A 24,060-nucleotide genomic window follows, 5' to 3' on the forward strand; every position below is an offset into this window, starting at 1 on the left:
CAATTCACAAGGTTTTTTTATTCAGATTTCCATAATTGCAAAATCCACTGAAGATTGCTTAGGTTACTGTCACTTCACTTTGTTCTCTTGCATTGTGGGAGTTCTATTTTGTACACCTTGATCTTTACTTACAGATATGAAGAAGAGGGAAGCAAAGGCGAGATGGTGATGTGTTCTAAATGTTCTTCCAAGAACTGTGCCATCACATTCCTTTTTTTTTTTTAGTCTAGGACTGGTAGATCAATCTGGAAGTCTAGAAATTTATTTGTGAGAAGACATGTCTGTTAGACAAAGTGTTCAAGTGCTCTCATCTGGAATAGAGATTTTGAGGTAGAAGTTGATGGATTGGATATGGAAACAATACCATCCACAGATTGTGTTTACCAAGCTTAAACTAACAATCATTTTATTATTCTCCCTTCTCACTTGAATATTTGCCTGAAAAGAAACAGTTCCTGAATCATCTTGCTACAAAGGAACATTTGAGGATAGCAAGTTTTTGGGTTTAGAGCATTTTTTTGAATTTTTTTTTCCCCAACTGATACTTATAAAAGCAAAAATTTTGCTTTGGTTTGGTTTTGCTCTTGTATATGAACACTTTTCTTCTATAAAGCAACAGAAAATGTGCTCACTGTAACAGTGAAAAAGTATATGAACTGCTGGAAGTTAATCAGAGGACCCAGAATTAACTTGTATCATCTTAGTGTTACCTTTGATTGCAGAAATCCCTCTTTGCCCTGAGTAGGTGGTTCAAATAAATTGTGCAAATAGACAATGAGTTAATGGAATAAATTAGAAGGGGATTAGTAGTAGATGTACTTTATTCATCAGAGAAATGTCAGAGTGCTGTATATACAGCACTTAAGAAATAATTTTGCAGTTTCCATATTGTTTTGTATTGTTGTTTTGATATGAAACAATAGGATGAATCTTGAGTGTTTCTTGAGTGGATTAGGCATACCCATTTATAATGCACTTTTTATTTCTCTTCAGGTCTGGGTAACTTGACGTTATTGAAGTCAGTTAAATATGGGTCAAATATGAGTCTCACGTCTGGGTGATCCATACCACTGACTGATGAAATAGACAAATAGGCTATAAATTCTTTCAAATAGTAAAACAAATTATGGAAAATTTACCTACATTAACTTTCTGTAAGTGAAGAGGCACTAATCAACCACTGAGAAGACAGGATCTACAATATTGGTGTGATAAGTACCATTTCTGAGAAGGTATTTTAAGCCAATTCTAGTGTTATGGGAATTTTTCCTTCCTGTGAAAAGGCTTTGGATTGTGCCTTTAGTAAATTAAACCAAAATAAAATGAGAAATTAATTTAAAACTGTGTTGATTCAGAAAAAATTAAATATGGCAATACTTACATCTAGTACATTCAAAGACTGTAAGAAAATACATATTACACTTAGGCTATCCTGAGTGTTTATATATTATATGCACTGCAGTATAATAGTTTTAAATATCTTTAAATGCAAACTGCTGCTGCAGTTTGATTGCTGATTTGAGATAATACTTCACTTGTGTTTGGAAAAGAAATTCATCTGGGGAAATCAGTTTTTGTCATGTCAGATTCTATACCTTGGTTTTGTTGGGGGACAGAGTGGCCTCTGGGGAAGAGCTGATCGTTCATATGCTACTGTATTAGCAAGATCTATTTGTGGAATAAGGGATTACTCAGTCCAGATTCCTCTATCATCCTGCTCTGGGGTGTGTAAATTCTACATTCTGAACTTGAGAAAGTAAAAGCTCTGCCTCCTGGTGCCATGGCGTGTTTCCTCTGTAGCCAGTAATGTTTGACTGTGTGTTTGTTCAGTAGGGATAGGGAATACCAGTGTATGGGAAAAATAAAGGGCATTGTAAATATCTGGAGAAACATGCTTACTGAGGTTCCTCTCCAACACAGAAATAATGACAAACCCTGCAATGCAACTCCCTTGTTTTCCTGTGCTGAGTGGGTGTAGGCATATATGTATGTGTGCACCAAATGTGCATAAAATAAATGACATACTAATAATATGCTCTGATTTGTCTTCAGAATTCTCCCATGGAGTATGATGCTCCAAATAATTTGTCTTACATATTTCTTCTCTGTATAAAAACCTTTGTTTCAAATTTAGCGAGCCGTTCTCTATGGACATGTAGAAATTGCAGGATAGAAAAAATTACCCTGCCCAGTAAAAAAAGTCACTACTCACCTGAGTAGGCACAAGATAGGCACAAGCAGGGTCCCTCCTTCCAGAAGGTGAATCTCCTCCAAAACAGGGTCATTGCACTGTTTACCCCATGCACAGAACTACAGGTGTTCACCGGAGAAATGTGGCTGCTCCCCACACTGGTTTGAGTTTGAAATCACATCTCAAAGAGTGCAATTGCTTCAGGAACTTCTTGTGAGATCATGTGACTTCTTCATCTGAGATTCCTCATCCCAAATTGCTAATTCCACAGAGTAGCTGTTATCAGGAATGCAGGGAGCCCCCAAAGCCCCCTTGCCCGCTTTAAAAGCACAAATGTCCAGGGCACAGGTACAAACTGAGATGCTGCACCTGAGCAAATCTGAAGCTGCAGTATCCTGTGCTGTACATTCTAAAGAGATGGAAATCAAAGTCCTTTGTAAAAGTAATAATTTTGAGTAAAATATTCAGCTGTACAAATACAGATTAGCCATTGGTATGGCAACCGGTATACATTCTTTAGTTAAACAATGAATTACAGAGTATTAGTCCTCCACCTTAAAAGAGAAAGGCCCAAAATTTCATTCTTTAAGGTTAACATGTAGGTGAGTCACAGCTTGGAATATACGTGCTGCACGCGGAACTGGAACATTTTGCTGTGTAGCAGTTTAATTTCCCTTTCCATCTAACAAGTAGAAGGGGGTAATACATATCTAACATAAACACCTGCTGCCCTTTAAGGCTTGTGATGTTTTTGGTGGAAACCTAAAGATTTTTTTCTTCAGAGTTCATTCATAATCTACTTTTTTACCCCTCAATATTGGACAATATTATATCTGGGATTGGTTGTCGAATGTCCATCCCTGGAAATTCAGCTGGCCAAAGCCGTGGTTGAAATGATCAAGTGTTTGCCACGGTCACACTGTTGTCCCATGGTCGGAGTTGACACTTGTAGATCTCCCTTCCAGCCAACGTTTCTAGACTGCATAGGAGTTCTAATAGAATTAGCTACTCCTTCTCTCTTCACATTTGACTTTCTGATCTTCGAATGCTGGGGGAAGAGCAAAATACACAGTTTAGCTGCTTATATTGCTGTCACAAAGAGAAAATAATTAGCTAAGTCAAGTTTGAAGGTAAGGGGGTTTTGTTTATTTCTTTATTTTGGCCATGTTGTCTTTTTAATTTTTTTTAATGATTAATGATGAAAGCTTTTGATTTCAACCACTTTGTCATTGGAAAAGGCAAATTTACTGGCAGGCAGTAACATCTGTGTGTGAAATTTTAGAGCTTCTACAAGTCATAACCTTGAAATACATGAAGATTTCCATAGTGTTTTTGTAGCAGTGTTTGTGTGCTTGTGTACTTGTTGCTCTTTACTGAATTAGGTTTCTTGGCAATTAAGTACTTCTTCAATAGAGAGAAAAAGTGAGAAACCTTTTTTGGAATTATTTTTCCCTTTCCTTTTTTCTAAAGGAGTAAAGTGAGAAATGTGTGTCCATTTTATTAGTTCTGTGATTAAATTATAGGTTGTTGGTTTTTCTTCTTTTCCTTTTGCTAGGAAATGTTGGATCATTTAAAAGATTTCTGGTTTCTGGATTGCTTCGTTGCCATTTCAAGAAGCCAGAGCTTAGGTTTCTCAGCTGCATTTTCCCTTTACTTCATATAACTGGATATTATGTGACTCTGTACTTTTGTATGTTCTAGCAGATTTTAAATAAACCTTTTCTAAATTAGTGAAAGAAAATTAGAAAATTTCCAGGGAAATCCCTTGCTAGGTATCACATCTGTCAATTCATTTCAAGCTGGAGTAATTTTCATCAGCCTCAATCAGCAGTTTTGTTCAAAACTCAAATGTAGTATTTGCTAAAGACAAATACAATTATTTTAGGGCATATCTCAAACTTTGATCAAGTCCCAAATATTTTGCTGTTGGAACTGTAATGTTCAACAATGAACAAGTTAAATAAAAAGCTAAAAGAAACATCTGAAATGATGCACAACAGTGTGAAAATCTCTGGAGACCTTCTGTAAGCAAAGTGAAATAAATCACTACCCTTGCAAGTACTGATAACACACAGAGATGTTTGTCTCCGTCACTAACTGAGAATGTGACATATCACTATGTAAATTTGATTTGAGTCCTAATTAAATATTTAAAAGATCTTGGCTTTCTGTTGCCTTTTTGAGAAGATGGCATATGCTAGGTAGAAAATCTTCTGGCTACATATTCCTATATATTTGTTATATTGTGAAATATTTGTTCACAAAGTATAATGAATTTGGTGTTGATTTGAACAAAAAACGTCTGCTAATTATTCTCTGAAGATGTATTTTAGCTGGAATATAACAGGTTTTACTTCTCTTGGGGATGTTTAAGAGCACTGATCATACATAGATGATATTACACAGATGATATTAATTAAATGGGAGTATTACTTTCTTAAGGCTTTGTGCAAGTGGCCTCTGGGAAATCGACTTTTTCATATTATTTTGTATTAACAAAATTAATTTGAACATATTATGCTATTTTAGTACTTGAGTTCTAGAAAACTTTTTGAGCTGAAACTTGCAGGATCTGGGTCCAATCTTCTATTTCTGGGTAACTCTTCTGGCTTTTAAGGAGCAACTTAGATGTCAGTAGAACGAAGTCAGATTTGGAAGCTGTCCATGTTCCTGGAGTCTCCTGGCTTGTTCAGGTGGCAGAGCTGTTTGTGTAGGGCTCTTTTTGGGAGAGCTGTGCTCTCCCAGGGCAGTCACAGTGGTATCCCATTGCCTTGAGTGTTTTTATGCAGTCTGGAGCAGGAGATTGTCACCAGAAAAGCACCATCACCTACTCCTACAAGTGCAGAGGGGATTTTTTTGGATGAGGAAGAAGGCACTGGAGAGTGTGTTGGGGAGATGCTATTTCCCTGTGATTCCCAAGTGCACTTCTAGCTAAATTTCTGCCTGATTTACTTCCACAGGAACTAGCAGTGGGAACAGGTCAGCTGCTGTTATTGTTGAGAATTAAAATTTAATGCCTTAGATTAAAATTGAAAGGATAGTGCCCTGATATGTTTTCCCTTCCCAAGTTTCTTATGGTAATACACAGTAAGTATGAACAGAAGTAACACTTGGACCATTCCAAGCAACTGAAGAGGAAATTCAGTGGAAGCCCTGCTGAATTTACCAAGCCTTGGCAAGCTTGGTGTTTTATTTTACTAATGAAATTTTTTAAAGCAAGATTTTTTCATTACCACTTGTGCATGGAAATCAGAGATTCACAATGAGATCATCATTCATTCTTTTTTATATAAACATTGCATGTACAAACTTCACGAAGAGTACATTATTAAGAATGCAAAAGCAAGTGGTTGTGAGAAGAGAGTGTTATGACTGGCATTGCAACAGAAATTCAACTTCTCTTACACATATGCATTCTGATGAAGTAATCAGAATTATGTAAGGACACATAATATTTTTCCAGAAAACTTCTTCCTTACTCAGTGCACAAGATGGACAGTCCTCAATTAATGAGCAGCTATTTGAGATGTTTTTGTATTGTCAGTGTTTGATATGTGGCCCTAAGCCTTATTTACAGCACGTTGTTCAGACCCTGCTCAGACGTCAGAATTATTAATTTCCTCGCAGGCTTTTCTGTGCTGCTCATCATTACTGTATCCAAGTGCCACACATTTGCTACACAGGTTTTAAATTAAATCTACACAAAGCCCCAGTGAGAGATGTGGTATTATCTCTGTTTTACAGATGGGGAACTGACAGAGATTAAGGTCAGGAAGTTTCACCAAATTTGGATGTACATTTCTAAGACAGGGGATTGGATTTTAGCACCCTTCAGATCATACAGGATGTTCTGTGTTCGGAAAACACCACTTGCTTCTTCAGCATTAGGTATGTTTTTCTTGTGGCTGGATAATTTCCCCAGCAGCTCAGGGCTGCAAACTGAACATATATATGGCACTGTTGATTGCCGAGGAAAACTTTGTATTTGATACCTTGGGCAGTATCACATAGGAAATTGGAGCTTTTTTTGAAATAGGCAGAACTTCAGTGAATCACCTGCAGAAATGAAGCACTGGGGCTTCCTGAAAACTCTAATATGACTTTACTATTAAAGACTGTTCTTTAATGCTTGCACATAAATTGGCATTACACAAGCCATCTGAATTCTCATCCTTGTCAATTTGATAATTTGATTTTTTCAATGGAGAAAGATTAATTGAGAATATTGGAATTCGTGATCCAATTAATTTGGGGAATGAATATTAATTGAGAAACCATATTGCCTCAAAGATGGTACTGTCTTCTCTGTGATAAGCATGAACAGGATCTTTCCAAATGTACTTTCATTTATTTTCATAGTATATTCAGATTTTTTTCCTCTGTGAAGACATTCTAAATACCAGAAGATTTGTGAGCAAGTCTAGCAAAATACTGTTCCTCTATTCAGGAAAACTTTAGTTGGTGATTTTTATGTGTTGTGTCCACATTTTGTATACTGAGTACATTTACATGATTTTTCTTGTATTTTCTCCACCAGAAGTTTATTTTATGCTAGTTTTTGTTTTGGGCCTGCTGACTGCTTATGGAGTAGCATAGAGAATTCAAGGTAAGCCCTTAGTTCTTCATAGTCCTTTAAAAGTAGCAGCATGGATTTGCACCAAGGCTAAACATAGTGATTTGTGAGTCTTTCAGTTAATTTTTGAGAATTTTGGTTGAAGTAATTTGACCAAGGAAAAAAGATTTTATTATATTATTTTGTGGCAATTTGTGCTTCTCAAAGTCTATATCTGCTTTGTTTTCTTATCTGTTAGATACATATTTCCATATATTTTCCCAAAGCTCTTTGAAATCTTTAGCTGAAAATGATTAGAGAAGTGAAATATTTCTTGCATTCATCAAGAAAAGTACCAGAAGAGTGGCTGGTACGTTGGAATTATGTTGATAGTTAGAGAACCCCTTGCTTTAAACACCTTTTTAATGTTAACCTACATTTAACTTCTTATTAGACTACATTCCTCGTATTGTGCCAAGTTCATATCTTTTGTGGAACTGGAAGGCTACCCTGTGTATATAAAGTTGGACAGTTTTCTCTTGGCTATGAAGTGCACTCAGGGAAGCCAAAACGTCTCTTATAACAACACAAGAAAATGAATTTTTCAGTAGTTTCAAAGTCTGTTTTGTTTAGACTTGTAACCATTTCCAGACTGCTGAGAGCCAGCTATTCCCAGAGCTTTATGGTATTGCTATGGCATTACTAACAGAACAACTGCTTGCTATTGAGGAAAAAATGAAAGTTAGTGAGAACTTTGCTTGACTAAGTACAATTTCCTACTGGGTAGCTTGGGTAGTACATCTGTATTGTGCAAATGACCTTTTAAATAATAAATTACATCCATTATTTAAGAAGTGCAATGGTAGTCCAAAGTTTTCATTGGAAATAAACCATTTATACCCACTTTCTGTATAATATGCTAGTACGGGGGCAGTCAGGGCTATGGGTGCTGCGCTGTGGCACTGAGCCAGCAGCCCAATTTATGAGTTATCTGTACAGAGGAGGAATTCATAACTACATCAGAACTTCAGCTTTGACAAATGCCAGCCAAATTCTTGAAGCTGCAGAGGTTGAGTTCTCTGGTTGAGTTCTCTGCCAGTTTGCCATACCTCGGCCTAAACATTCATCCTGCAGATTGCAGATTAAGATTTAATCATGTCTATAGATTTCTAATTACTCATGAGTATCTTATTAGAAAACGTGGCTGGCATGGAGCTCCAAAGACCTTCCAGTAGATTATACAAAAATTTGTTCCCCAATTAGTTGCAGAACTGTCATCTGGCACCCAATTCTTGTTTAAACTGTTAGCAAGTTTACAGAAAAATGAGAACATAATACTTTCCGTTATTCCAATCCACCATGTGACCAAAAATGTTTTTTAATCTTGAAAAGTTAAGAGCAGGAACACTAAAACATTTTTTGTTGATGCCTGAAGTGATGCAGCATAGAAATCCAGAAATACAGCAAAAACATACAGAATTATTTGCTAGGTTTATGGCTTGATTATGTGACTCATGCAGTTCTAGGTTAAAAAACAATCATATAGATTGTTTTCTAAATGAAAAAATATGAGGAATTTTATGGTAGTTACAGATAGAGGAAAACGCATATTTTTCAGGATATTTGGCAATCATGAAGTAAAAAGCAACATGGAGAATGATGTGCAGATACAGTTAAATGTGTAATTAGTACATGCATACGAAAATTAAAATAATACACTTGTAACAATAGTGAGCACTTAAAAATTTTCCTCTGTTTTTGTAATTTTTCTAAGCAGTCCTTAATTTTTTACCAAGCAAGATGCAGGCCAGCATATTGAAAATGTGGGTTTAGGCTCTTTACCACAATATCTTCCCCTTTGGTTTTGATTTCTCTGTATTTCTGCTGCTAGTATTACAGTGGAGAAAATACTTTATTACATCAGTAATTTTGAAATTTGACTTTAAGAGTATTGACAAGATCATCTTTGACTTCTCTTACTTGTGCAAATCAGTCAAAGGAGATGCTGGAGTTGTCTTAAGGCCTCATTCTGAAAGTAACCTAGTGAAGCCAAAAAACTGTTTGATAGATTTTAGTGGTTAATTTGTTAAGAGCACCTGTCTACAGTGGGAAAAAATTCCTCAAGAGCAACTTGAGGTGAAAATGTAACCACAAACTTCTCAGGCTTAGTATCCTACTGGACTAAATCTAATGCCTGTATGTATTAGATAACAGGAATTTCAAGCCCCTTTCTCTCAGCAGAAAATATCTTATGTAAAGGAGTCATATTCTGTAAATAGATGTATTTTAATATAACTGTATTTTCTGCTACCAAATATGAAACTTCTCCCAAAAAAGATCACATAAGACTGCCTGTATTTGCCTGAATTTAGTTAAGTCTTAGTGTTCAGAATTAATCTAACCAAAAATCTGTAAGTAGGTTTCTGCCATGCTTTAATGCTGGTTTGACAGTGAGTGTTTGTTTCCTTTTCCAAAATATGCTTATTCTTTCAGTTGATTTGCAACCCAGCTATCATTCAACATTACCTTGTTGAGCAAGGACCTCATAGTGCTCTGTACAAAAATGCGGAAAGCTCTGATTTCTGCTGCAGGTGTCTTTGAGAAAGATCGGGAAGTGACAGGAAAGCAGTAATGGTATTTGCCATTTTCCAAACACATGGTCAAGTACAGAGAGAGCATTTGGGGAAAATCAGAGGGAAAACGTGCACAGAGGGAAAGTTAAAACTAGAAAAGGGTTCTTTGCGTGCAGTTCACAATTCGACCAGTTTAAATGAACCAGAAATAGTAAGAACGAGTCACACCTGGTTGCATTTTTCCAGTGATAATTGTATAAGCTTTTTCAAAAATATCTATCAAATTTCAGTACTAGAGCAGCACTTTCACTTTTTGAAAATATATAATTAGATACGTATGTGTACTGTGGTAGTTCTGTAATTAGACTCTACAGTTGTAACAGTCCATTTTTGGTCAGTGGCCTTGACCTCCTTTGCCTGGTGGGGGCATCTTTTTCCTCCCAGCTGCTCCCCAGGTGCTTGGCAGCAGCCAGTGCGCACCTCTGAGCTGGCAGCTCTCCACACGGATGTCCCTGTGAGCCACAGCCCTGCTGGAATCACCTGCCTGGGATACGCTCAGGGCCATGGCAGAGGGCTCTTGTTCTGTGGGGGACAAAAGGAGGTGGGGAAAGGATGTGGACATAAATCCTTTGAAATGAGACTTCATTAATTCCAGTGTTCGTGGAACAACCTGGTTTAAGTGGTTTTATTTTGGAGAGCAAGCACATATATAAAATGATAAAATGAGAGCTAATGGGATTTATCTTAAAGATTTCAACATCTAGAAATAAACATAAATGCACTGTACATAAATGTAAAGAACCTACTATCTAGTATTATTAGCTGTATATAAATGTAAATCTGACAATAAATTTCATTAAATGTCTATTTTCATCTATATGCCCAAGGAATTGTTAGACTAAGTATGGTGTCTGCATTTTCCTCTGAATGTTTGTGTTACATTCATTAATTCAGCAAGCTGAAATGCTTGTGGAGATACTCAGGTATTGCAGGAATTGCTCTAAATATAATAAATTCAAATTCATAGGATTACCAAATAGCCATGGTCTAATAATAATAAATTTGCATTCAGTATGAAATTCTGGGCAAAAGGACAAAAAAAACAAAATACAGGAAATAAATCTTTGAAAGTGCTTACTGATTCAGGAGGGTTTTTGGAAGTGATGTGGCTGGTTTCTCAGTGAAGAAATTATAAAATTCTGGACTGTATCTGGAAACTCATCATCCAACATCTCTGGCTCATACCACACTTCTTTTTGTCTGGACTTGTGCTGGCCATGAGTTGTGTGGACCATCCTTTTGCCATAGCACACCCTGTGCTCTCTCTCTCTCTCTCTCTGATTGTGCTTTGGTTTATACCACCATAACAGTTTGGGAAGAGCCATTTTTCTCTTTTCCCAATGGACTTTTTTACTCCTTGAATCTTTTCGCTTAACTCCCCGCAACTTGTCTTCTGCAGCTCTCTTTGCTCCATCTCTGCTGTCCAATACTATAGATGTCCAAATTGTGTTCACTCCGAGGAAATAGGAATCCACTTTAGGGGAAAGCTTGGTCTTGGTGCGTATTTCTAAAGCCTATAAAGTGACTTTATGTATTGCTATATAAGTAATAATAATAAAAAAAAGCTAAAACACAAGAGCTTTTTCTTCACTCCCCATTTTTAAAGCCACCTTTTTTTTTTCCACTGAAGGGTACAGCAAAAGAACATTCCTAGTTTTTCCATCATGTTATCTCTCTTAGTCTGTGGCTTCAAAAGGAATGAGCTTAAGCTCAAGTGTTTCAATGTGCAGTGTGCTGGTCTCTATAGTGACCTTCCTTCCACATCCCTCCTTTTGCTGGGATAGAGTTTTCCTTACACTTATGTATCTCAAGAGATGTCACAATTTTTTATTGCTCCTCTACCATGTAATGTAGCCCTAGGTAGCCACACTAGGAAAAAGGACTTTCACAGTATAATTTCTGCCATTTAATGCATACTGTAAAGCATTTTCTTAATTTTTTTCATTTTCTCCCTTTCACCTCTCTGCTTTAAAAAATGGCACGATTGATATTAATATTTTTCTGTGATAAAAATGTATTTTGCCTTGATCTTAGTGTTGGTAATATATTATTCAGTGTTCCTGCTTAATAAAAGCCATTGGTTGTTCCATTACTCACAGCAGTTATTACAACACTAAAGGTCTTGTTCATCAGAATGACTTGCAGAGGCAAAATCAAACCCCTGAGTTCTCCATGCATCAGGATAATAGCTGTGATGCATGCAAGTTGTTAAAAAATTGAAAATATAATGTGTGTTTCTTTGTTTCATTTTTCTTTTTTTCTTCCCCCCCTACCCCCTGCCCCCCTCCCCCTGGAGATTAACACTAAAGAAGGATCTGTGAACATAATTTGTTTTATTGTATATATGTGTTTTTGTATGTATTTTGTTCTTTCAGTAGAAGTTGTTGGGAGTGAACCTGTTGATTTTATCCCATTTCACAAAACATCCTCCTTAAAATCAAGGACATAGTACATGGATTTTGAGTTGTTCTTAATTATCAGACTTGTCTTTGGATTCCTGCCTTTTTGTTGGATGGTGATAGAAGGAGGTATAATCTTAGATAACCTCTGCTAATATGAGGAAAAATGGGCACAGTTTATGAGCAGAGAAGATGGTGAGAAGTTCTAGATCAAGTCTTGGGACTGGGATTCTGTTTGAAAGATAACTTCTGTTATGTTGTGTTGAGTTCATGCGTTCTGACATAAAATGGACATAAACCTACTGCAGGATAATGCAAGACAGCAATTTTATTTCATGCTCATCATCGTAAAAGGTTTTTTTAAAAAAGTAAAGTTGCAAGTCTAACTAGGATGTCAAAACAACAACAACAAAAAAGTGATGTTTGGAAACAAATCCTCATATTTGAGGTTGGGCTGTTACCTCAGCACAGAGACAAGCAGGGGCTGCCACTGCCAGAATGACTTTCTCAGCATGGTTAAATGGTGTATGAGTCATCTTCTGAGGCACACAGTGGACACTTGAAGAATATTGAGCCTGTTTAGCACCTTCATGACTCTTCTAAAATCTCATTTTTCTACAAGTTTAATGTATTATACAACTCTTTTGCCTCTACAAACCTTTTCATTTATTGTTTATAACTTTGCACTCTTTACCTGATTATAAGAAAAAAACAAGTTGGTCTAATTTGTATTCCAAAACACTTGCTATAGAAATGAATTTGACAACTACATCTACATCATTTAAAAATATTTATGCCCTCTCCATGTTTTATGGATGTTATATCGCCTTTGATGTCTAGCTTGATTCTGCATTTGTTGATTAACTTGTCAAAGTTGCAATTGCTATACAATGTTGCTACAGGGTTGCTCACTTGCTTTTAGGGGTCTGCATCATCCTTGGTCAACAAAGTTCTGGGTGTCTGAAGTTTGAGTTGCTTTTTGGGGTGGTTGTGAGGGTTTTGAGAGCAGGGGAGAGGCCTTTTAAAAATCTGTTTTGATGATGAACAAGAAAATTGGGAAAGAGGAAACTGAGGACAGACTTATGTATGTGTTGCCTGCGTGTATCCACACATTACCTGATCAGGTGCAGTAAACAAGATGTGTAATGCCAGAAGATGGATAATTTTGAAAAGAAAATGTGTATGCTAGTACACAAAAAAATGACAATGCTAGTATTGTATTTGACCTGTAGCTTTTAAATAGGCTACAGTGCTTTGATTGAATTTTGTGCATATTCTGCTTTAGATATGTTGATGGGACAGCTGGACTGGTTGCATGAAGTATGTTTAGACAGGTTTGGGGGCAATGCAGCTTTCCTGTCAGGAGCCAAAGATGAAGATGTACATCAGCTCACTGGTGATGGGCAGAATGGAAAAAGAGAGTCTTGTTCAGCAATAGCCAAAATATTGGTGTCTTGTCAGCGCTGGTTTGGTTGCAAAGCCAAACCACAGGACCATACTGCTCCTGTGAACAAAAGCCCATCCCAGTCAGACCCAGTACAACTGAGAACTGTCTGGTTTTCATCAGGACCTCAGAGCTCCCTCAGGTCAGTGCTCATCACGCTGTCAATGATACCTGGTACTGTGCTCAGGGGTGGTACTGCTCGCTCAGGGAGCTTTGTGCAGTCTCCTTGGGCCTACAAGTGCAACCCAAAAGCCGCAGCCAGGCAGGGGGAGGTGCAGTTCTCATGGTGGTCACAGTCATGCCCTAGGAAAACCCACAATAACAACAACACTGGGAGTTCCAGGGGCGAGACTGTGAGAGCAGAATGGAAAATCCTGTCCTAGAGGGGCTGGGAAATGCTGCTGCAGCTCAGGTGAAAGGGAACGGAGCTGCAAGGCAAAGGCTGTGGGATTGCAGATGCATGGCTGTGGCATCACACACATGAAGGTGCTTAGGTGCTATGCAACAGGCCACAGTCTATTTTCATTTTAAGTGTAGATAATTTAGCTTGATTGACCATGCTAAGAAGATGGCTATATATTTAAACAGTAATAATTTCGATGTTTTCTTCCCTGCTAGATTAAACAGGGGAAGCCACGTGTAGTGAATTTGAGTCCATCATAATCTGTCTATGATGGGACAAATTGGTCCTTGTCAACACCACAGGATTGGTTACATGCATCACATTTAATGGGCTTGCTGTTCAGTAGCTTCTGTGGGTGGTGAAAATGGAAAATAATCCACACAAGCTTTTCCCTTCAACCTTGTGTAGAGCATTAAATACCAACCCCATGGAGAGAATCTAGGCTATGGCTGTCAAAGATACCAGGAGCACCTTTTCTAGTTTTGTAATACTTGGCTTTTTCAGAACAAAAATAGCATAGCATGTGATGTTTTGGCTCACTGAAAGGGAGAGGTGCTTTTAATTAGAGGCCATTTTCTGGAACTGTAAGAACACAAAATATGTAGTTAAATCTTGTGCAAGGGTGGGAGTGAAGGGTGCTGACAGATAAAGCTGTTCTAGGGACATGGGGCTAGTAGAAAAACTAAGTGAATTTAGAATAAAATCACTTATTTTTATTAGTGTTTTTAGGTATTCCTTGATGAAAATGTCAAATCCTGGTTTCTAGCAACAAGGATTTTCATTGCTAGGTGCTTGAGTTAAATAAGTAATATTCTGACTTGTGTTGATTTCATCCTTACAAAGTGGCAGTGAAAGGAGGGAATAAGTAAAAAATTCCAAAGCATGAAAAGAGGGAAGGTAGCCTGCAAGGCAGGTCTTTATTGTACATCACTTCTTGAATATGGTGCAAAATTCACTTTTCCCATAACCAAATCTTTGAGAGGGAACAATGCCAAATATGAATTTAAGGATACAGGTACTTTGTTCCCTTAACTACAGTGTGTAGTAACTTTTGTAACACAAGTTTTCGTATCTTGGTGAATGAAAAAAAAATAGTATTTTTGGAAGAAAAATTTTAAAAGGAAGAAGTTTTTATTTTGCCACATGAATTTGCAGTGTTTTTACAGTGAAATTGAGTATTGGAATCAGAACTGTAAACATTCATGAACAGGTGATGTTAATATGGTAAAATAAACTTTAAAATTTAAGAATACTCCTGGGATTGGTTCTAAAACAGTCCTTCCTATTAGCACAGAGAGATAATGGTATTGTAATTGTAGTTTCCTTTAATACACACATTTGAAGTTAGCAGCCCATTTTGCATTACCTCATCTTCTCCCATTACAACCAGATGTGCAGCGTTCCTAGAACAGTGCTCAAGGGATTCTCAGCAGAAGCCTTGAGCTTGGTTCCCAGCAGGTGCTGATCTCAACACCTTGTTCTAAGGAGGAATAATTGTATAATAAAAAAAAGAGGCATTTTGGAGTACCAGCACCATCTCCATTAAGCGTCCAATAGGGAGGTCTGTGGCAGTAGGAGGAGAACCTTAAAGGTCTGCTGCCATCACTGCTTGTGATCAGCAAACTTCCAACAGTTTGCCAGGTCTCTGATTCTAGAGATGACATGTAACAAGCAGATACCCATCTTGATGTCCTATGGACCTGTTTTTAGGTGAACTTATCTTCTGTTCAGAAGAGAACTTATCTTCCATTCAGAAGAGAGCTTATCTTCTGTTCAGAATTCTGCTGTGTATTTGACACAAATGATTCTACATCTTATGCTGTTTAAAAACTGAAGCACAAACCAAAGCCCCTAACCCAAAACTGAATAAATCTTGAAAACTGAGATGTGTTTAGATTTCCTCTCAAAAATACATTTAATATATGAGTAGTATTTATATAGACAGGGGAAATGCCATGTGCCTACTGAAATTTTACAAATCTCTAAAATTATTTGAAAATATTTCAGTGTATCTCAAGATTTTTCTTAATTTTAGCATTCTTATTTTTCAAGGTATAATGTAGATTGCCAGTGTATTTTTTTTTCCCTTTTCCTATTATACAGATCTAGGTCCATTGTGGCTGTAAAATTAGTCTATTTGCTGTTAGCCTTTAATACTGTATTCCCACCTACAACTGCAGTAACACAGCTTGAAGGGAATTCAATTAGGAAAATGAGGCAGATGAAATAGGCAATGTAATGTATATCTGCAATATGAAGAAGAGTAAATACACTTTTCATCTGAATAGTCAGAATAGAAACTGTGTTAAACTGGGCTGAAATTTAATCAGAAATTGATTTCTTTCATCTTCTAACATTACTGTGTAATTGTCCTCCTTATTACTGGGCATTAAAAAGGCTACCATCATTAAAGAGGAAACATCTTTAACCAATTATGTACAGTTTCTAGTTTATCTGGCACGGACCTCCTCTTTATGTGAAAAATGGAAATCTCTGGAGGAACAGACTTAGCGTGGTCATTCCAGTCTGGGAATTGGGAAGCCTTGTGCACACACTGTTTGCATCTCATGACCTGTGTGCACACACCTGTGCTCTGTTGATTCCTGCTGGTTTACAAACCATCCAAACAATAAGCAGGTAAAGTTCAGATGACTAAAAACTCTGCCAGTAGCAGTTTCCTGCCTGGATGCACTCTGGAATAGTCCAGCCTTGCTGTAGTGTGTTGGTGCACTGTTGTGGATATTTCATTTGTACCCATTACTTATTTCCCTAATGCATTTTTTAGCATTTGTGTTGGTCTGAGCACAGACCAACACAATGTACTTTGCAGAAAAACACAGAGGATCACTAGGGCAGATGGATGTGGAAGTAATATATAATAGATCATGAATAATTGTTTAAGAAAAAGTCTCCCATAATCCCTTTGCAGAATTGGAGAGAGTAGCACTGGGAAGTCTGCAATATTACTGCAAAATTACAGCACAACCAGTACAACTGACACATTAGTTTGAAACACGTTTATTTAGTTTGAATCAAGAGTTAGAAATCCATTATTCAGATATGTTTTTGCATAGTAAACAAATAGAAAGGGTTTCAATACATGCTTTAATTCTATGTATGAGATTTTATAATGTTCTAATAATTCTGGATCAGCCCACTGAGGCTATAAAGTGATTCTTCAAGCTATTGCATGGAGAGGTACGAGATTAGTGCTTTTACTTTACTGATTTTTCTAGGCCTTTTTTAACAAGACAGGTAGTGAAGTAAGTAAAAATGCATGTGGTAGGTGCATGATGAATACACAGTATAGGCAACCTAATGTCACCAATCTTATTTTGCTATTCTTTGCTGCTTTTTGCTTATGGAAGCAATCAGCCAGAGGACTCCTCCAGTTGATTATCAAATCTCAGGTTCTCTCCCTTCTTAAGTCAAATTTCAAATCATCAGATTTTACATTCAGCAACTGTGATTTTGAAGCCTTATTTCTGTGCTTAAGTCTGTCCCATGCCTGTGGACAGTACATTTATTTATCAGTGTTCTGGAAGACAGAACAAGAAATTATCAGTATTTCTTTGATTTCTGTCCATAGCATTTCCAGGTGCAAGGGCAGGTACTACATTTGATTTTCCAGCCTCTGGAGACACCAGCTTAAAGTTTCATCACTGGAGGTTAGTCCTGGCTATAGAATATGCTTCTCTCCTTTATCAGAAACATTTCCTTCATTGCAAAGGGAACCATGTCTCTTTACTGGATGGTGTAAAAACATTCTTGCATGTTTTAATCAGAATGAAACCCCCCTCCAGGGGGTTGCTGATGGACTGCTTAAGAGAAATGAGAAACATTGATTGAAGTTCCTAAGAGTTATTTTTTTCAAGCATCAGCACAAGGTAGTAGGTGTTTTTTCTGCTAAGCAATTCTTCTAGTAGCTAAAGGGACTTGATTTTTGTATATTGTCGAGTTTCAAGTTTAATATATGCTGAGGGACACATCTCAGACACTTAATCTTCTGTTAACTTTATGTGGAAAAAAAAAGTAGAACCTTTTCAAATCTTTGAAACAGGCATAGTTAAAATCTCTACTCTTCCGTGGTCTGCTCAAGCATTTTCTTTCATCTGTGATCTTCAAAAATAAAACAAGACATGGTGCCTGCTTAGAAAATGTTTATTACATGAAATGTAGTAATCTGATTTGTTACTGTATCTTATACTAAGATTTATACATGTTTTTCTGGTGTAAACCCTGGCTAGATGCATCTGCTACCCTTCATTTAATTAAGTTCTGTGGAATCAGATCTCTACAAAGCCAGAAGTTCCTTTAGAAGAACAAGTATTTCTCAAAGACATTTTCAAAGTGTGTGCACTTAGAGGGGGTCGTTCTGTGTACTTTTTTTTTTTATGGGAGCAGGTAAAAGTGGGATGTTAAACTAGAATAAATCTCTTAGATTAAGAACCAAGTTTAGGTCTTACTGAACACAGTAAGCTTGCAAGAAAAGAACTGTTACAAAAGATCTTCCATGACTGTAGCAGTAGATTTCCCCATCTCGGGCAACATACTGTAGCGGGTTGAGTTTGAAACCGGGTGGAAACACCAATTAAATGTAGTGGTTTTGGTTCAAAATATTCACTACTTACTTATTTTCCTTCCGTGAGATAAGAATTAGGAGAAAAGCAAAGCAGGCACAAACCTTAACCAGTTGCAGTACAATGAAAGAGTTTTATTACTAACAGAATTAAAAGTAAAGAGAAAATAACAAAACAAAATTAAAGCAAATTCCTCCCCCCCCCCCCCAGCACTTCTCTCCTTTTACCCAGCTCACACAAGGATAACAGAACATGGGATGTTAGTCAGTGTCGCAGTTCTTGAAAAGTCTCTCTCTTATGCTTAAGGAAAAAAGGGTTTTCCTTCAGTTGCACGTGGTTCCCAAACTGCCACCAACAGCAGATCCGCCCGGAAACAAACAGTCTGCTGTGTGTAGAACATCTCTCCCATGAAAAATCTCACAGTTCCTTCACTCTGCAAAACATGGGCCATCACATGGGGTTATTCATCTTTTTAAGGATAAGTTCTTTTGGCCTGCACACAGAGGCTTTTCTTCGCCACAAGTCTCTAACAGCCTCTTACTACTTCTATATAGCCTGGCATAGGCACTCTTCACAATCTTCACAGGCACACGAGGATACTCCATCCCCCCATGTTCTTTCATTGGATTAAAGAGACAAACAGTTTGCGGTATTACGGTTTCTTACCACGGCATGCAAGAAGGTTTCTTTTAAGCTGCGCGCCAGAATCGCGGCACCGCCCTCTTTTCTCCTGTCGCCATGCTCAGCTCCGTCCCACGGGACTCACTTCCCTTTCTCTCTGACTCTGAAGCCTCCATGTTGAAGGGTGTTCTTGTTCAGGCTTTACGGTGGGGAAAGCCTCGCTCCCTCTGTGCTGCTGGCTGCATGGTGTCCTCTTCAGTTCAGCACGAAGTGTGCTGGCTGCAGACAGGAGGCTCTGCCGGCTCCCGCTGGCTCCGCCGGCTCCGCATGGAGAGGAGAGGGACCCGCCTGTCCCCAGAAGCCGCGCTGGATGGGTTTAGCTGTGGCAGTCCATGGCTGGTTTGAGCTGCCTGCGGCTCTGGGACAGCTCCCCCCAGCGACCCAGGGTCCGTGCCGTGGTGCTGAGAAAGGGGGAAAGGGGCAGTGGCCCCGGCCCGGCCCAGCGGGGCCGGGAGGCTCGGAGCCCCCCCACCTTCCAGCAGGCGAGCTCCGACAAAAGGGGAAGTCCCGCCTTTCTGTGTGGTTTAAATATGTAAATTGTGAGAAGCGTAATTGGTCTTAAAGACTGTCCATCAACTCAGGGTCAACCCAATACACATACAAAACTGAATTTCCTGATTAGTCACTTGGTTCAAGCTGGGTAATGTGAGTATAATGCTTCCAATGTGTCTGAAGTATTGTCACATGAAATTTGTAATTTCTTCATATTTTACCCTGCAGTACCTTGGATATTTCGAATTGAATTAAATACTTTAAATACTCTAGGGCTTAAAGACCTAAAATAGACACATTTAGAATTGTGCTGTAGCTATTTAAAAGGGATCTTCATTCTCATCACGAAGAGAGAAAATTTTAGTGAATGGAAGTGGAAGTCTTTGACTTCCTCTAAGAGAAAATGTAGCACTGATCATCTTCACATCCCAGTTGCTCAAGCTAGAAAGTGTGGATGGAAAATGGCTAAATAAACTTTCATCAATTTGCCAGTATTTCTTCAGTTGAGGTATTTAATTGAGAGATTAAGAAAATGTGGTTTATTTCATAAGTCCTGTGTGCACAGATTTGCATTGTGGCAGAAAGAATGTGAAATCCTATTTGTGCTTTTCGGAGAACATATGACCCAAATGTTTACAATGCAGGACAAATGAAAATGGGAGGGAGAAATTACATTCTCTAGAATTTTGTAGCCCCGCCAAGATGATGAGAGAAGGGGTTAAAAAAATTAAAATTTTTGCTTTGGAAATAAGCCTTTTTCACCACTCCTTCAAAGAAGTGATCATTTTAGGAAAGATATAATAACCATTTCAAGACACCCAATGCCTTGATAAGCCCAGGAGGCACTTGCTGTTAGAAGCTGGCTAGGCAATTCGATCGTTGTATTCCTGTTGTTTGGAAAGGCAGAGTCAGTTCCTTAATTATCTTAACTACTGTCTCTTTCAGACCCTGAAGGTCAGCTTTCATCATGCTGAGATTTGGGCAGCACCTCATCAAGCCCTCCGTGGTGTTCCTGACGACAGAGCTGTCCTTTGCTCTGGTGAACCGCAGGCCAGTGGTGCCAGGACGTATCCTTTCCATGGGTATCTGTGCTCCTGGGAAAAGCAGGAGACGCTCGGGGCGCTTGGAAGGCCAGGTAGGATGCGACATGGGCTTATTCTGAAACCAGGCAGTGATGCTTGATCAGAAGATGCTTGATCAGTGTTGCAGAACTGCTGAAAACAGTTGCTTAGCAACTGTGACCTTCGAGGTGAATTTCTATTGACCTTTTCACCACAGAAGATGTATAAACAACCAGGTACTACTATAAGCATTTTAAAGTCTATCAGAGCTGGTACTGTTTAAATTCCATATTATGCTAAATAACACATCCTGCTTCGCTTTTAATAATGTCACTTATTTTTAGATGTGGTAACTTCTTTATGGAGGATTTTCAACTTTTCCTGGCTAAATGTGCACCATTTGTCAAATGCCAGTAGAATCCTGTATGAAGACTTTGAAGACTTTTGGGGTTTTTTTGTGGGACAGATTGCTTTGATTAATTTAGTTCGGAAGGGATTAAATAAACCATCTGTATAGTGTACACGTTTCATGATGAAAATATGAAGCCACATGTTGTAAGTAAAATTCTCCAGTTAGAAATTGTATTGTAACTTGATTATATAAGATGCTCAATATACCTTTTTAATGTATTTTGTAGTATAGTGTGTTATTGCAGTCAAAATTCTGCTGCTTTGTAACTTGTGCTTATCTCAGTGGCTGAAAGTGCTATCTTTCAGAAATAATCAAGACTGATCACTTTTTCCATAGAGGTTCATGGTAAAATTTTAGTAGGAGCTCAGTTAGGCAATTGACTGACTATGCTGGGGAAAAAAAAGTTGTTGTCTGGAGTTTATTGAAAGTTTTCTTGTTAGTTTTGTTGTTTTATGTTTTTTCTTTCATGATTTGAAATCAAGTAAACTTTAATATCTATTTTTTTTAACCCATAAATGTATTTCTTCTGAAATATGGAACCTTCCTTTCCTCCCATCGCTTCTGTAGATTATAATTGTTCAATACTGAACTTCTCTCTGTTTTAAATGGTGTTTGTGTGTATCAGAAGTCACATCATGGCAAAGATACATAGACTTCATAGAAACTTTAAAAATGCTACTGTCTCACCAATATCTTTTAATGAATAAAATTAACAATTTTTCTGATCTTCAAGTTTCTGAAATACCTGATGTAAATCCAAGGTGATTTACAGATTTGTTATAACAAAAACCATTTTCAAAGCTATATAAAGACAGCGTCATATTGGTCACTGTGTGATGCAGGGCCTGTAAGTGCCTGAGCAGCTGCTGTATGCATTGTCTGGATCAGAGAGTAAATAAACTGTTATCTGTTCCGTGTGTGCAGGTTTTAAAAACAATATTTGACTATTGTTTTGAACTAATCAGTTAAGTGAACAATTGCATCTGTTGTTAAAAATAGAGTATTTCAGATAGCATTCTTGTTTTAAAGTTTCCTGAGCACCTAGTAATGACAAGTTAAGGAGCCTATAAAACTTGATTATTACAAGCTTCTTTCCTTCTTAAATAATTAAAGATTATAAACTCTTGTTGTGTAGTTATTGCTGACTTTTGGCAGATACATTTATTTGCTCAGGGTTTAGGTTTTTTATACCATAATGAGTATTGCAGCTTATTTTATAGTGTCACATTGTTTTAATAGCTTGTGTTGTAATATATAATGTAGTCTTTGTTTCTCCATTGAATAAATGTTCAGGTAATAAAAACTCAACCCTTTTCCTTTCTCATTACAATAAGAAGAAATTAGGAGAGATCTTGATGTAAAGGCTAGAATACAGTATGTAAAATGGAGCAATTTGCAGTTTTAAGTCTTTAAAGCGTCTGTATAATTCAGCATTCATTCTGAGACCTGGCAGTAACAAGTGTATTTTCTTTGTTTTATTGTAATAATTTTATCTGCCTTGTCTTTGGCACACGTGTGACATTTTTTTTCAGTAGAAAATAAAATATTAATGTATGTGAATTAGAGAGACAAAGGAAATGAGTTTGAAAGCCATCTCACTCCAGGTGGTGGCTTTAATTAACTAGTATGGTTGAAATTCCATCTTGAAACAGAACATAGGGTTGGAATTATGAATTTTCAGTAATAGTTTTAAAATAAAACTATACTCTGGAAAAAAGTCAGTCACAATGGCCTTGTGGCATTCAGTGTGACTTGAGCAATGCCAAAGCAGGCTTGTTCAGTTAACAGATTGCAAAGTTTTGTTTTGTTTATTTGAAGCTGCCAGTCCTGTGAATTTAGCTTGACATTTGAAAGGCAAATTGTGCTAATAGAAACAAAAATAGGTAGAGTAAGAATATAGTATTTATGGTACAGAAAGAGTTCTGCTGTTTCTAGACAGAGCTGCCTCGTTTTTCCCAGCATTAGACTTCTGCCCAATGGGTGCACAGAGTTCATGGACTCAGGAACCTGTTTGCATTGGGATCCCTTTGAGCGATTACTGCAGATTCTTGGATTGGAAGGTGCTGGGTTCTTATTGTTGAGTAAGGAATATCTGACGTTAAACTGGAATCTTTAGTGTGCGAGCTACAACATGCACATGTCTGTGACAGTAGGTGCAACAAAACAGAGAGCTGCAGATGGTCAGGGTGCAGGATTAGTGCCTGTTTTCCTCAGGAGATCCACTCCCTTTGCTGTCACCTAGCAGGCAAATGCTTGAGACTCAGAGGTGTCTGACCACAGGCTGTCTTAAGACATTGTCACTTAATACCTGTAATAATAAGAGGTCTGTACCTGCTCTGCTCTTGCCTTCTACTTGTCTGATATCAGAGTAGGAAGGCACATGGTATTTGGGACAGTCTTCATTAATGAGATACTGTTTTTTGGGGTGTACTTTTATGCTTTCTGGTTTATACAGAAATGGCATGATTTTGTTCTGGTAATGCCAGAACAGTGCACATCTGGGCTCTAAGTGTGGGAGTGGTGAGGAGGTGAGCTGGGTATTCTGGAAGCTTGCTGCGATACCCTTATACAGGTACCCATTCCCTTTTTTACAACAGTCCTTGTTTCCTCTCAGTTCTGTCAGCTTGCTGCTCTGCAGAGAGTGACTGTGAAAAGCAGTCACTTGTGGCTCCCTTGAACAGCTCTGTGGTTGTTTTGGAGGAGGCAGCTATTCAATAGCTGGAGCAGTGCAGGGATGTGTCTATAGTCAGCAAATGCATTGTTTCTGTCACACAAAAGGCACAAGATGAACTGAATCAGCACATGAAAACAGCATGAGCTCAGCTTCTCCTTGGCTTCTTACTTGAAGTACTTCATTCAGAGCCTTGCTGCTTCCATAGTTCCATAGGGCAGAACTATGGTGCTGTTTGAAACAAATTCCATCTGCTCTTTCACATGGACTTTTTGTGCTTTAATATGGTAACAAATACCTTGTGAATGACCTACCATTTTACTGATGTTTTCTTAGCCCTGCACCACAGCTTTACATAGTTTTGCTCACATCTTCAATAAATATGAACTGGTTTTTATCACTGCTTTTCTCATGGTGTTGTGCAGGGTACTATTTTCATCTTGTGTTAAATATGAAAAAAGAATTTCAATATTATCAGAATCCATTTGGAAACTAGGATATTTTATTATAAATAAAATTATTCATTAGTTATGTCCAATTT

The 24,060-nt window shown here is 37.8% G+C and overlaps 1 protein-coding gene across 8 annotated transcripts in view; it reads left to right on the forward strand.

The window, feature by feature from the left end:
* The window catches only part of FHIT (fragile histidine triad diadenosine triphosphatase), a 622,475-nt gene that overhangs the window by 192,080 nt on the left and 406,335 nt on the right, over positions 1–24,060 (forward strand). For 7 of the 8 annotated variants that reach the window (XM_032120697.1, XM_032120698.1, XM_032120699.1 and 4 more), the window contains one exon: positions 20,321–20,442. In XM_032120697.1, the coding sequence (XP_031976588.1) occupies positions 20,343–20,442 (100 nt within the window). In that variant the 5' untranslated portion in view covers positions 20,321–20,342. Of the gene's footprint in view, positions 1–10,851; positions 10,874–20,320; positions 20,443–24,060 lie in introns of those variants that run through there. The other variant, XM_032120704.1, reaches the window with a different exon arrangement.

Source organism: Corvus moneduloides, chromosome 11, assembly GCF_009650955.1.
Source record: "Corvus moneduloides isolate bCorMon1 chromosome 11, bCorMon1.pri, whole genome shotgun sequence".
NCBI classification, from domain to species: Eukaryota; Metazoa; Chordata; class Aves; order Passeriformes; family Corvidae; genus Corvus; species Corvus moneduloides.